Below are 13013 nucleotides of genomic sequence, written 5' to 3' on the forward strand. Positions count from 1 at the left end.
GGATGGGAAGAGACTTGCCTGCCTTCTGTTTGACAATCTGAAGAGTGTTTTGCTTCCACAGATGGGGTTTTGAATTTAGAAGGAAAAAAAAAAAAGGCTTAGGCTTGTTTCTGGAGATTATTTTAGGCAAGTAAAGCTTTTTGAAATATGTCTTTCCCAAACCCACGTGCAGCCTGTGGCCTAAAAGCGGGATGTGATTAATAGACAATACACTGCACGGCCTCTTGGGCTCTGCAGCCCTACATCTGCTGGCCATGGTGCATCTGGATGGTGGAGCTTTCACCTCAGCAGGACCATGTTCACCTCTGCAGAGCTCCTGACGTGGCAGGAGCAGCTCTGCATCCCAGTGCTGAGAGCAAAGTGGGTCCTGTGCTTGTGGAGGCCACTGGGCAGCGAGGAGATGCTGTGGAGCAGCCACAGCAATTCTGCTCTTATTGCCCTGTTCATCAGCACTGCAGTTCATGGCACAAACCAGCCTGGAAGAGGAGAGGCTTTGAAAAGGCACCAGGGAGAGCTCTGGGGACACTGGTCTCTGACTGGGCCAAGGTGGGAGGGAAAGGCAGCACCATTCCCAGCCAGCCCTGGGCAAACCTCACCCCACCAGCTGTGCCAGTAATGCAGGGCTGTGGTGACTTCTGCACGGGGACAGGAGGAACAGGAGTGTCTCTGCCTTTCCTTTTTGCTTCACGTGCCCTGAGGAGCCCAGATACTGAGCTGATGGAAGTCAGTAAATTACCTTCTGTAAACGTGCTCAGATTTACCCCAGGAAAGGACCCGACTCAAAATGATGCAATTAAAATCATGCACATGCTCTCCCACATTTACTTCCAGGGCTGGAATTTTTCATTGTCTGCCTTAACCTTAAGCAGAAGGGGAATGAAAAGATAATTAGGTTTTCTCACCTGCCGTGCAGGAGGCTCAGAGCCCTGTCCCCCCAGTGCTGCCAGGCACAGAGCACACGTCCACCCCTGCCCTCCTCCCCAGCTCTCTGCCAAAACATGCAGGTGCCTCCTGTTGGTATTAATATGATTAATAAGATTCTTAATTTAACTGGATCAAAACCAATAACATGCATTTACTCGAAGCAATCCAATTTATTTTACTACTGGATAACTCAATATTTAGGATGAGCTGCAGAACCTGAGTCCTTCCCAGTCGCTGGGAAGCAGTGGGATGGGTGCCTTTTGTGGATCCTGCTCTTTTGTGCTCAGGAAGGACCTGATGTGAGCTGGGCTTGGAGCACAGAATGCTCTGGCTGTAAGAGAGCACATAATCAAGCTTCATGTAGGAGCAGGAAGCCTCATTTTCCCTTAGGACATGCACTGCTCCTGAGCACAGCCCTTAAACAACTAACTCGAGGCGTCTCAGGCTTTTGGAAAGTTCCCTTGAGGCAACTGAGGGGAGCATATGAGCTGTGTGCTCATCAGTGAGGAAATGCTGCTTTGAGGGATGTTTTTATTTGGGCCCCAGGAGGGAAAAGTTGTAGCTGTTTTGGTTTAAGTGCAGCTCTGGGTGATGGGGCTCGTGCTGTCACTGCAAGGAGTCACATCCTTCCTCTGGGGACTGAGTGCAATTTGCCTTGGCAGGAGCAGAAAATGACCCTCAAAGTCAATGAATTTGGGCCAGCCATGGTGAATAGAATGAGGTTGTATGACTCAGTTTGGTGGGTAGAATGAGGTTAAGTGACTGAGTTTGGTGAAGAGAATGAGATGATGTGACTCAGTTTGGTGAATAGAGTTGAGATTATGTGACTCAGTTTCTCTGCCGGTTTGTGAATTGCTCTGAAGTCCTGATGTGGAAGGTTTGGTGTGATTCCACAAAAACCTTAACCCAAAAAAGGCAGATTGAGGGGGGCACGGATTTCATAGGAGCTGCTCTGTCAGCTCTGATTGTCAGAGAGGGGAGGGAATAACAGCCAGTGCTTGAAAAGAGAAGACCAGGGCACTGAGATCAAGGGCCTTGAGCACATCCTGGGCTGCTCAGGGATGGCTGGAGCAGTGGTGTTGGGTGTAAGAGTGAGGCTGAATGAGGGGAATCTCCATTCTCTTCCCAACCATCAGTGTCAGGGACTGCCATCCCAAACAGAACTGCTGGGGCTCTGGGTGTCCATCAGCAGAACCTCACAGGCAAGAGGAATAAACAGGAGTGAGCAATGAACAGGGATGTGGGACCCTACTTCCCAGGAAGCTGCTCGTGTGCCCAGAGCATGGGGGTGGGCTGCTCCTGCCAGCTCCAAAGATTTGCATAAGGAAAAATGAAATAAAATAAGCAAGGTCAGGACTTGCCAGTGGCCAGTTTGGGCCACTGGCAGCTCAGTGCTGATCCCCACAGAGCTGTTCAAAGAGCAGGTGCCTGGTGCAGCCTCTCTGTGCACCGTGGCCCTCACTTTACAACTTCAGAGTTGCCAGGAGGAGTCTCCGAGCCCTCGCTCGTGTTCACATCCCTCTGAAGTGCCAGTCTGGCAGCAGCAGCATCTCCAGTCCTCATCAAACAAAGGGAAATCTCTTCAGATAATAGAGACTTCCCTCAGCACAGCAAGAGGGGCTGCAAGCAGGAAGCTTGATGAGGCTTCAGGTAGGATCTGATGTGCTGGAAATGATAATTTCCTCCAGTCAGAGGAGGAGATCAAATGATTCCTTTTTTTTTTTCTCCCCTCTGGTCCCACTTCCTCCTCTCTGTGCTTGATGTGCTTTTGAAAACACCTTCATGAGTTTCACAGTAGTAGATATTGCTGGGATGAGCTGTCAGTAAACTTGGGAGTCTCAGCTTTGTTACTTGCAGCAACCTGGCTGGTCCCTTGCAGGGGTGGAATTAGGTGGAAATAAACCTGCAAGGATCAAATGGAGGGCTTAGGTAAAATAATTTCCTGTTCAAGTGGGCTAGCACTCACAAAAAAAGGATTCAGGTGAGGTCTACTCCATGTGTCCTTTATGCAGAGTGAATTTGCTGGCCAGTGAGAGAGAAAAAGAAGCTGGTGTGACCCAGAGCAGTCCTGGCTGTTTTTTCAGTCCTTTGCTGAATTCCTACCTGTACCCAGAGAAAAGCTAAGAAGTCAAGAGCATTGTGAGGAGCTCAGAGCAAACTTAAGGTGCTGAAAAATTCTCCCTGTGAATGAGAGGCTCCTCATCTTGGATGTGTCCCTTTAGCTGCACTGCTTTGTTACCTCTGTGAAGTGCTGGGAGTCCTTGGGAGCAGAGCTCTAGCACTAATCACATCCGATTTTGTCACTCTCCTGGCCCTTGACCTGCTGGTGAATGAGGGGCTTTGTGCAGCCAGAAGTGAGGAAGGTTGAGAGCAGAGCCCTGACTTGAGGAGGGTGGGTTTGCCTCTCTGCCAGCCGGGGTGTGATGCTGCTCATAGTTCTGTTCTTTTTGGTTTCCTTCAGTTCAGTTCCCTCCTCCTTTCTGGATTCCTGCAGGGATGGGGTGTGTGGCCGTGCCTGCTGTCTGTGCCTTGCCAATGATTACATCTGGTGGTTCCTCTGGTCAATCAAACTTGACAGGAGGTTATTTCTTGATGAAACTCAGCAGCTGGGTGGAAGAGGCAGACTCTATCAAATACGCTGTCTTGACTGAGAAAAGCTGCAGCAGGAGCTTTGACATCTTATTAGACTTCAAGGCAGCTGGGTTGGAAGGAGCCCTTGCAGTGACCCGGCTGCAGGGGGAAATTTCAGACAGAAGTGCCAAAAACACGTTGGAGAACAAGTCCAGGGAAGTCAGGACTCATCCAGGGGGTGTTCACTAATGCTTTTTGTCTCCAGCTTGCACCTGAAGGGAGAGCCCAGTCCTGCAGACAAGGTGACCCTTTTCCATGCCCCTTTCCCATGGCTGGTCCCATCCAGACACTGCCCCGGGGTGGTGCTGAGCACTCAGGGGGCTCAATGGGGGCACAGAGAGGCAGAGATGCAGCTGGCAGGGCAGACTGTGGGGAGGAGGAGGACTGTGGGGAAGTGGAAGGTGGATGTCCAGAGACCTTGTCCAGCCACGGAGCCTGGACTGCAAACATTGTCCTGCTTTAAAACTCTCCTCATTTCTCCATAAAGCACCAAATGTGTTAGTTGGTGTTATTATTATATTGGCTTCTGTGTTGCTCTGGGAATCCCCAGCCCACAGGTAATTCTGACCCACACTAGGACCAGACTCACAGTTTTAGTCACAGCCAATTCAGCCCGTCTTTTAATGTGGAATTAATGTTGTATTTTTGCATTGATCTCAGCAGAGCTTTCCATCCCCTTGGAAGACAGCAGCTTCCCAGCAGAGTGCTCCAGGATCTCCCAAGTGTAACAAGTTGTGCCTTGCAGGCCACTTAGTCTGGGAGCTGGAAATGCTTGAGGAGGAGGAATAATCCTCCTGTAACCAGAACAATCCCACATACAGGGAGATGATGAAGAGCTTCTCTGGACTCTGGGATCCTGAGAAAATTTGTATCAACAATCTTATCTCTCCTCAAGAGGACTTTAGGGCCACTGTTTCCTGGAGAACAGCTGGTGTAACTCCATCATTTCCCATTCCCTGCTGGACCAAGCAGTGAGGTTTCTTTTTCCTGGAGAACATCTGGAGTAGTTCCATCATTTCCCATTCCCTGCTGGGCCAAGCAGTGAGTCCCAAATCCTTTCCTTTGCACAGACACAGAACTGCAGGACTGCATCCTACTGGGAATGGCTGTGGGCCATGGGAGAAGAGTTTTCTGAGCCAAACAGAACGTTTAAAGGCTTTTCTCCCTTTTATTTGAAGGCCTTTTAAACCTGGAGAAGCTGCTCCGGCAGTTCCTCATTTCCAAGGACACGCTCTCGGTGCGGATGCTGGATGACAGCCGGGATCCCACCCCTCTCCTGAAGGAGATCAGGGATGACAAGACAGCCACAATCATTGTCCATGCCAACGCTTCCATGTCCCACACCATCCTGCAGAAGGTGAGTGTCCCTTCCCTGTCCCAGCTCTGGGGGCTGCTGCTCCCCCTGAGCCAGGTCCCACGTGTTGCATGGTGATGGAGTGGGAAAATCCCTGGAAACGGGCTCTGCTGAGAGGGGAATTGCCACTGTGATGGAGTTTATGGGGAAAATAATTTGCTCTCTAATTCCAGGACACTTGTCTGGGGAAGTGATGCTTTAATTGCTCTGAGCTGATGTGTTTGCCTTCTCCAAGGGGTGTGTGCTGGTGGCTCCTGTTGCCATCAAACAGCTCAGCCCTCTAAAATTAGTCCATCAGTGCACTGGTGTCTCATTTTTCTCCCCTCCCATTACGTTTCTAACTTTTTCCTGCCTTTTTTTTTTTTTTGTTATTGTCTTATTAACCGAGATTTTATTTTAATCGTGTTTATTTTTAAATGGTCTCTCGCTGCAGTTTTTAGAGCTTGTTTTGATAGTCTGCCTCAAAACTGAGCAGTGGCTCCAGATGGAGTCTAAAGTTGGGTAGAATTTCCCGCATCCTGGGAGGTACAAGAAGCACATTCCTGAATGGAGGCAGGATCCAAGCCGTGGGATCCCCTTGGCTGTGGGAGCAGCCATTCCATGCAGTGTCCTGGCTGCTTTAGCACGGAATTAGTCATCCAGAGGCCTTGACTGTGTCAGATTTATCCTTGATGACAGCCAGAAGGGATGTTTTTATTATTCCCCACCTCCCCAAAGATTTTTTTGTTCCGCTGCATGTCATTTTTTATTTTTAAATAGACAGTTTGGGGGATTTTTTTTGGGTCTCTCTGCGCAGGGATTTTTTTTGGTGTGTTTTTTTTTTTTTTTCTCCCTTTTTCCCCCCGCTCAGGTCCCTGTTACTGCCTGGCTGCTGAGGGCTGTCCCCCTCCTCTGTTGCTATAGTGACTTCCCACAGGCACACAGCAGCTCCCTCCAGGCACACACAGTCTCCCTGCCCAGCTCCTTCTGCCACAACTGATAAAGATGTCAGTGATTCCCACGATTTTTTTTTCCTGTAAAAACTAATCCAGCCTTCCCAGCCAGAGGATTGTAGGAGTGGAAGGTAATAAATAATGAGCTTGTGATCTGGCAACTTTCTGCACCTTGGGAGGCTGGGAAGTCCTTTCCTTACAGAGGTGGAAGCAGATATGGGGTGAGGTGGGTGTTGAGCAAGCAGGTACAGCCTCGTCCCTCTCACAGGTCGCCAGCAGCAAGAAAAGGGCACTGTTGGTTTGGAAATGTCAGCTCTGTCTTGGGAGACCAGTCCTGGCCCGCCACAGGGAGAGAAATTACAGTTTCTCATCTCTTGCCCTCCACATGTGGGCTGGAGACACGTGGCTGCTCCCTGGATTCCCAGCCTGTCCCAGCTCCCGCCCGCCAGCGCCATGGGAGCGACGCTCCCGGGAGCTGCTCTGCTGCTCCCTTTGATTCTCTGCCCTTGAAATCAGCCACAATGACTTCAAAGTGGGTCAGAGGGAGAGCTGACATCAGCACTGGCCCTGGCAAGGGGACAGGGAGGGAAGCTGGTGCCAGGTTTTACAGCGGGGGGTTTGAAAACGAGGCAGCTGTCGGGAGCCTCCTCCGGAGCCAGGGTGCCCTTTTCATCCTGTGACTTTGCTGTGTTTGTTTTGCCACCTGTGCCAGGGACAGGGTGACAATGTGCAGCCAAAGGGCTGGGCACAGCCAGACCTGAGCCACCAGCAGTGGTGGTGGCCTCAGATTTGCACAGGAACAGGTGAAGGACGGGCAGGAGCAGGGAGAGGTGCAATCTGAGCCATCCCTTCTTGGTACCTTTCTTTCACTCACTTTCTCTTGTCACCATCCTTCAGCGTCTGGGGGAGTTTGAAAGGGAGTAAAATCATGAGGTGCTGCCTTTGGCCCTTCCCTCTTTGTCTCCTGCTCCTTTATGTGGTTTGGAGTGATGGGAAAACCTCTTTGCCAAGGTCTTGAAGCATGATTTGGGACCAGCTGTGCTTGGCAGCGAAACACAGGCTTCCAGGAGGACCTGCAGATTAATGCCTCACTTTCCTGAGCATCTGTTCCCACAACTAACTCACTTGTTTAGTGAGAATTGTGGAAAAGGACTTCAGTGATCTGGTCTCTGATCTCTAGAAGAGATCATCCCCATGGAAACATCTGTGTCCTCTCTGCATCCCTATATATTTTTACCCTCTTTTCTTCTATTTCTGTGGGCATCAAAAGCCTGTCTAAATTCTGGAGAACAGGCTGAGTTACTGGGTTCCATTAATGCTTATTAATTTGTGGGGCTGGAGCCCCAAATGGGAAAACCCCAGTGGCTTGACTTTCCTTTTCCTGTAATCCCAAAAGAGCTTTTCCTGCCTTGTTCTCTGCATCTGTTTTTGCGGTGGAAGAGACAAGCCTGGAGCTCTCAACTGCTGTTTTCCCTCATTATGTTCCCAAATATGTTGGTAGGTGAACAGGAGCAAAGCAGCTTCCATAGACAAAGCAGAAAACCTCAGCAAACCCTTTTTTCCCTCCAAACACACCATGGAACTCCTCATCCCAAGGTGTTGTGGAGAAATTTAGGGTGTTCTGGGGCTTCAGGACCCTCTTCACCTTTCCATGGTCTGTGTGGAGCATTAGGGTCTGCTGGGTGTTCAAAAGCTTTGCTTCCAATGGGCATCTTGTCCTTGGCTGGGCGCACCCACAGGATGGAGCCACGTGCAGAAATCCCTGAATTCCAGCCGTGGAGGGAGCAGGGAATATCCCAGGGGTCTGGAGCTGCAGCTCGGGCAGTGTTGGGTCATTTCTCTCTGCCCCTGTGCTGAGAGGGTACCTCAGGTAGGCTCAGCCCTGCTGCAGAATTGCTTCCCCAGCCTTTAATCCCACGGGTCAGGCCGTGTTGCCGTGTCCCAGCCGTCCCTGCCGTGGGAAGGCGGCGGCGCTGGCGCGGAGCGATAAGGATGAAAAAGCAAACGTGGCCCGGGCTGTGCCTTGCTGGAGTGGAGATTGAAGGTTGTCAGGCTCTGGTTTAATCTCCTTTCCTCTCCTTCACAGGCAGCTGAGCTGGGGATGGCGTCTGCCTATTACACCTATATCTTCACTAATCTGGTAAGACGTCGCTCTCGGCTTCCCTCCCGCGCGCGGGCGGAGTCCCGGGAATGGGAGCTGATCCCCCTGACCCGTGGGAAGAGCCACGGGCTTGGGGTGGGGAGGGAGGGGAGGAGGCAAGGAGGGGAGTCCTCCTGCAAAGCTGAGCAGCAGTCAGGGGGAGCCTCGTCCTGATCTTTGGGAGGTGAAGGCTGATGGATGCGGTGCAGGGTTTGTAGATGTTGTGACTGTGGTGCAGTGAGATGTGCAGGTCCTTGGGAAGCTCCAGCAGATGGGTTGTTCCTGACCTAGGATTCAAAAGTGTCACCCCCTGTCCCCATTCCCCATAGGCTGCCCTGGGAGGAGCATCCAGAGGGCATCACATCCCTGTGCTTTCCTGCTGAGCCTCTGAGAGCTGCTCTGTGGGACAGAGGAAAGCTGAGCCCATCAGTGTGGGTGTATCTCCAGCATGGCCCCTGGTGGTTTGGCTTTATAGCTCCTAATAACATTAATGGGGGATAGTGTGGTTAAACCCCAGAGCACTGTGCTAAACAAGGAGTAATGGGCTTAGGCAGCAGCAGGGGGAAACCCAAAAATAAACATCACAGGAACTTCTCCTGCTGCAGCAGTTGCCGTGTGGTGTGAGGGAAGTGCTACCAGGAGGCCACATACCTGCCTATTAGTGCTGGTGTGGGGCTGATGGAAACCTGAGATGGGCTGGAGGGTTGAGTGGAGGTGCCTCCCAGCCCCATATGATAGTCATATTCTCTAATTTCTATTAATATTTATGCCAGGATGTGCCTGTGCCAGGAAAGGCGAGAGCTGAATCATGCTTTGTGTTTGGGTGGGAGACAGACGGGAAGGGCTGGAGCCAAACGGGTGGGCAGGAGAGCTGGAGTGGAGAGGAGGAGGGGGAAAGGAGTGAAATGGAGGGGTTGGAAAGCCAAGAGAGCAACTGGGGCAGAGAATGGAAAAGGGGATAGGGAGAATATAAAAAAAGCCACCAGGTTCCTGCCTGAACAAAGAGGATCCAGGTTCCTGCTCAGCGTTTGGTCTGTAGGTCCTTTCTCCACGTCAGCCCAGCAAGAACAAGCTTCACTGATCCGGTTCACCCCCATGGGATGGAACAGCACTGGGCAGGAATGGAGGAGGAAGGGATGTACCTGGAGGAGGTCAGGCAGTGATGGAGACTGAGGGCTGTGATTTCTGCCCCCCCAGGCAGTGATGGAGACTGGGGGCTGTGATTTCTGCCCCCCCAGGCAGTGTCACTGTGCTGCTGCTGCTGCTGGCAGGGTTGGTGAGGGACAGTGCCACCCCCATCACATCCTGCCTCAGCTCCAAACCGTTCCAGTCATTTCCCACTCCCAGGAACTAGTTTTCCTTTTGTAAATGGTCCCACCAACTTTTTCTTCTTCCCCTTGCCCTCCCCTGGCAGTCAGAGTGCCACGGACTGTGCACACAGCGAGGGGTTTCTGTTTGCTCATCACCAGCACAGCGGAGTCTGTTCACAGACAACAGAAATAACTATTAAAATTAAGCTCCCCACCTCCACCCCCACACGAGTTGTGAGCAGGGGTGTGATTTAAGCATTTGCTTGAGGTGAAATTTGTCTTTGAAACCCATTCATCTCGTGTAACTCAGTTCTGGCAGGTGAGAAAGAAATGAGCTCTGTTGCCATTCACTCTCACAAGATATTAATGTGTTTACCCAGGTTATTTTACCACTTTGTCCAAAAGACCAGTCCTTAGCAGAACTAACTGGATTTTTGGCAGGGACCATTGCAGAAAGGTGACATCAGACAAAACCTGGGCAGATGGAAGAGATGTTTAAGGAAATTAGTAATATTTAAATGGGGATTGGAGATGGGAGTGAGCAATTTAGACTCATAAATCTGGAGGGATTATCAAGATCCTAATGAACCCTCTGAGGTTTTGCAATCGCTGCCTAACAGAAAAGATAAAATCATAGTGAACTGCTGTCAAGGGGAGCAACAAAAAGATGGCTTTAAATGGGGGGAGAACCATCAGAAAGGGGAAAAGACAGTCTGTGTAGCACTGAGCTGCTCGGAGATGGGAAAAATATTTCAGGCAAAAAGAAAAAAAAAGAGGAGAAAATAGGATAAAATGCTGAATTAAACACCTGCCCTGCAGCAGTAGAGGGGAATTCTGTTTCTGTCTTTTAGCATTAATTTTATTTAATAAGCACATCCCAGCCGACAGCTCGCGGTGTCTCAGCTCCGCTCTCTGCGGAGCTTTAGATGGAGGGGAGTTGTTGTGGCTCCCACTGCACCGGGGCACAGGGGACAGATTTTGGGATGATGGCCCCTCTGCTCCAGCCTGATGGCTGCAGATAGTGGCAGCAGTGCTCTCCCAGCCCGATGGCAGGAGCAAACGGGGAGGAATTCCTGGGCCCCCGACGCATTTCCATGGGAGCCGAGGCGAGCAGCCCGATGGAAAAATATCCACAGGCTAATTTGCTGCGTGCAAATTCATTATCAGGCTCCCTCAGCCAGCTCAGGGGACCCTTTTTGTCAGCAGCAGAAGCTCAACAAATTTTCCAGGAGTTCCTAATGAAACTCAGAGAAGCAGAGCAGGTCTGGTGCATTTTGCTTCCCCGCATCCATCATCTCTGCACGGGGTCCCCGTGGCAGCTGAGCCCCCTCTTGTTCTCCACCCCCTGGCAGAAAATATCCACCTGATCCAAGTGTTTTCCTGGTGTCTCCACACAGCCAGGAACCCTCTTGCTCTGGGAATTGCCCTTCTGGGAGGGAATTTCCTGAGGAGGTGCTGAGCTGGGCTCAGAGCTCCTCATTGTCCCTTCCCTGTTCCCTGGCAGGGCACAGGTTGGCTGGGGATCCACAGAGCTTATGGCCATGTAAGGGGTAATGGTGTGCTTATTAATAATAATAATAACAATAATAATAATAATAATAATAGTGCCTAAATAAACCATTGCAAATGGCCTGCTGTGCATTGAAGAAAACCTTCCTTCCAGCATTGGAAATCCCTGAAATCAGCAGCACAGAGAAGGAGGGGTGTTTGATGCCTCCAAAATCCCATGCTACAATTAATTCTTTCAGCTTGTTAATTCCGTGCAGCTTGTTGGGTTTGTCTTTTTTTCTTTTTTTTTCTTCTCCCCTCTCTGTTTGCACTTATTTTTTTTTAATAACATATGGACCTCAGGCTGGGTTTAAATTTCAAAACATTTATCAAGGAGATTAGATGGAAATAATGGAAACAATTAAAATTATTACTGTCAGAAGGAAGGTGTAGAGGAGTTTTACTAGTGCCTTAAGTCAGGCAGGCGATTCACAGGATGCAGTTTTTTCCCTGACAATATTGTGTGCAGGTGCTGTTGCTGATAAAACAGCTGCTGTGCTCAATTCCCAGAGACCAGATAAATCAGTTGGGGGCTTTTCTTTTTTGTTTGCGTCCTATTTCTTCTTTGTTTAGTGATTTATAAAGAGGTCTTCATACAGGATGAGGGTTTCAGAGCTGAGTTGTCGCTCTGGGTGCCTCGTTGGAACTGGAGGGGAAAGGAGTGTCCAGATCCCCCAGCCAATGTCACACGTCTCAGTGGCAGCTTGTCATCACAGTGACATCCCTTGGAAGCAGGGAGTGATGCCAACTAAAGCAGAGGGGGCAGTGAACTACAGATTAGTGTCTGACCAGGGCTGTGGAGCTCAGGTTTTTAGTGCTTTGTGAAATCATCTCTTTTTTGGTGAAATAACCTTGGTTTTCTGTGTCTGGTTCTGCACCCTGAGCCCCAGTGGTGTCTGGCCTTGCTTCACCAGCTCTGGGCACCCTCACTCCTCCTCACCCAGGTGAGGAAGGCAGACTCCTCTTGTTATTCTTTGACAAATCTTCCCTTGCAGCCCAGCCAGCCTTCCTGTTCCCCAGCAGATGATACAAACCGTTCTGTAGAGCCCCTGTCACGCCCTGGATTTATGGTTCATGTTTTCAGTGGCATGTGGTAGCAGGGCAAACAAATCAGGTTTTTGCAAGGCTGCCAAAGCCATTTCTCCTCACCCTGGTTAGCACGAGAACAGGAGCATTTCAACAAAGAATAACTGCACCTCCCTGGCTTTCTCTGCCTGTCCTGCCTCACCTTGTCCCAGTCTTTTTGTGCTGTTCAGAGTCCACCCTGTGCTTGATTTCCAGTAAATCATTCCCTCAGGTACCCCCCAGACCCTCTGAGATGAGAGCAAACCTCCCTCTTTCCCTGTGCCCTCAGGCTGTCTTGCCCTGTTTGCCTTTCAGGTTTCCTACCCCTCATTTTCCAAGAGCTCTGTTTTTTCAGGTCCCAACATCAGCACTTGACCTCTTTTTTCCCCCCTGAGGGTTTGCTGCTCTCCAAACCTCGGGCTCCCCGCAGAGAAGTTGCAGACAAGTGCTTTCACTAAGGATGTATTTTCCTAAAGTGCCATCGTTTGAAGAACAGCCTCCAAAATTTAATAGCTCTCCTTGCATGAGAAGGTTAAGGACCCATCCTTACATGGTGCATTGATGCTTTTGTGATGTGTCAACTTTGTAAGAGCAATCAAATTTTATATATATATATATATACATATATATATATATATTTGTGTGTGTATGTTCCCCTAAATTGTCCCTTAGCTCACAGTTTTCCTTTTTACTACATAAATGACCAAGTAACATTGCCTTGAGTGGTTCTACCACATCCACTTACCTCCTCAAAAGGCCACAATTTGTTGCTGTGATGACTTTTTTTTTTCCTTTTTTGCTTCCACGGGAATTGATTTTTACATGTGGCCCATTATGAACTTATTGACTCTGTCAATAGTTTATAAATAAATCGAGCCTTTCAAGAAAGCCATAAAGCACTTAACATAATATTGTCCACTTGAGTAAATAAATAAATGTGTTGCTGGAGCTTTGGAATGATTAACAGACTTGGCAGCTCAGCTCTGAGGGCAACAGGATCCAGAGAGGCAAAGGCTGGGGTTTTCTGCACGTCCAACAGAGGAGGTTTGGTGATCCTGGGGGAGGAATTGGTCAGTGGGACCATTGCAGGGTCAGTGTCCCAGTGGTGT

General features: G+C 49.9%; 1 protein-coding gene across 1 annotated transcript in view; it reads left to right on the plus strand.

Annotated features, from left to right (window-relative positions):
- Nucleotides 1-13013, plus strand: part of GRIK4 (glutamate ionotropic receptor kainate type subunit 4) — a 179556-nt gene that overhangs the window by 118573 nt on the left and 47970 nt on the right. Inside the window, exons 5-7 of the mRNA XM_027699240.1 lie at nt 3761-3797; nt 4734-4912; nt 7928-7981. Coding sequence (XP_027555041.1) covers nt 3761-3797; nt 4734-4912; nt 7928-7981 — 270 coding nt within the window. The remainder of the gene's footprint in view (nt 1-3760; nt 3798-4733; nt 4913-7927; nt 7982-13013) is intronic.

This window comes from Neopelma chrysocephalum, unplaced genomic scaffold (genome assembly GCF_003984885.1).
Source record: "Neopelma chrysocephalum unplaced genomic scaffold, ASM398488v2 Primary Assembly neopelma1_138, whole genome shotgun sequence".
NCBI classification, from domain to species: domain Eukaryota; kingdom Metazoa; phylum Chordata; class Aves; order Passeriformes; family Pipridae; genus Neopelma; species Neopelma chrysocephalum.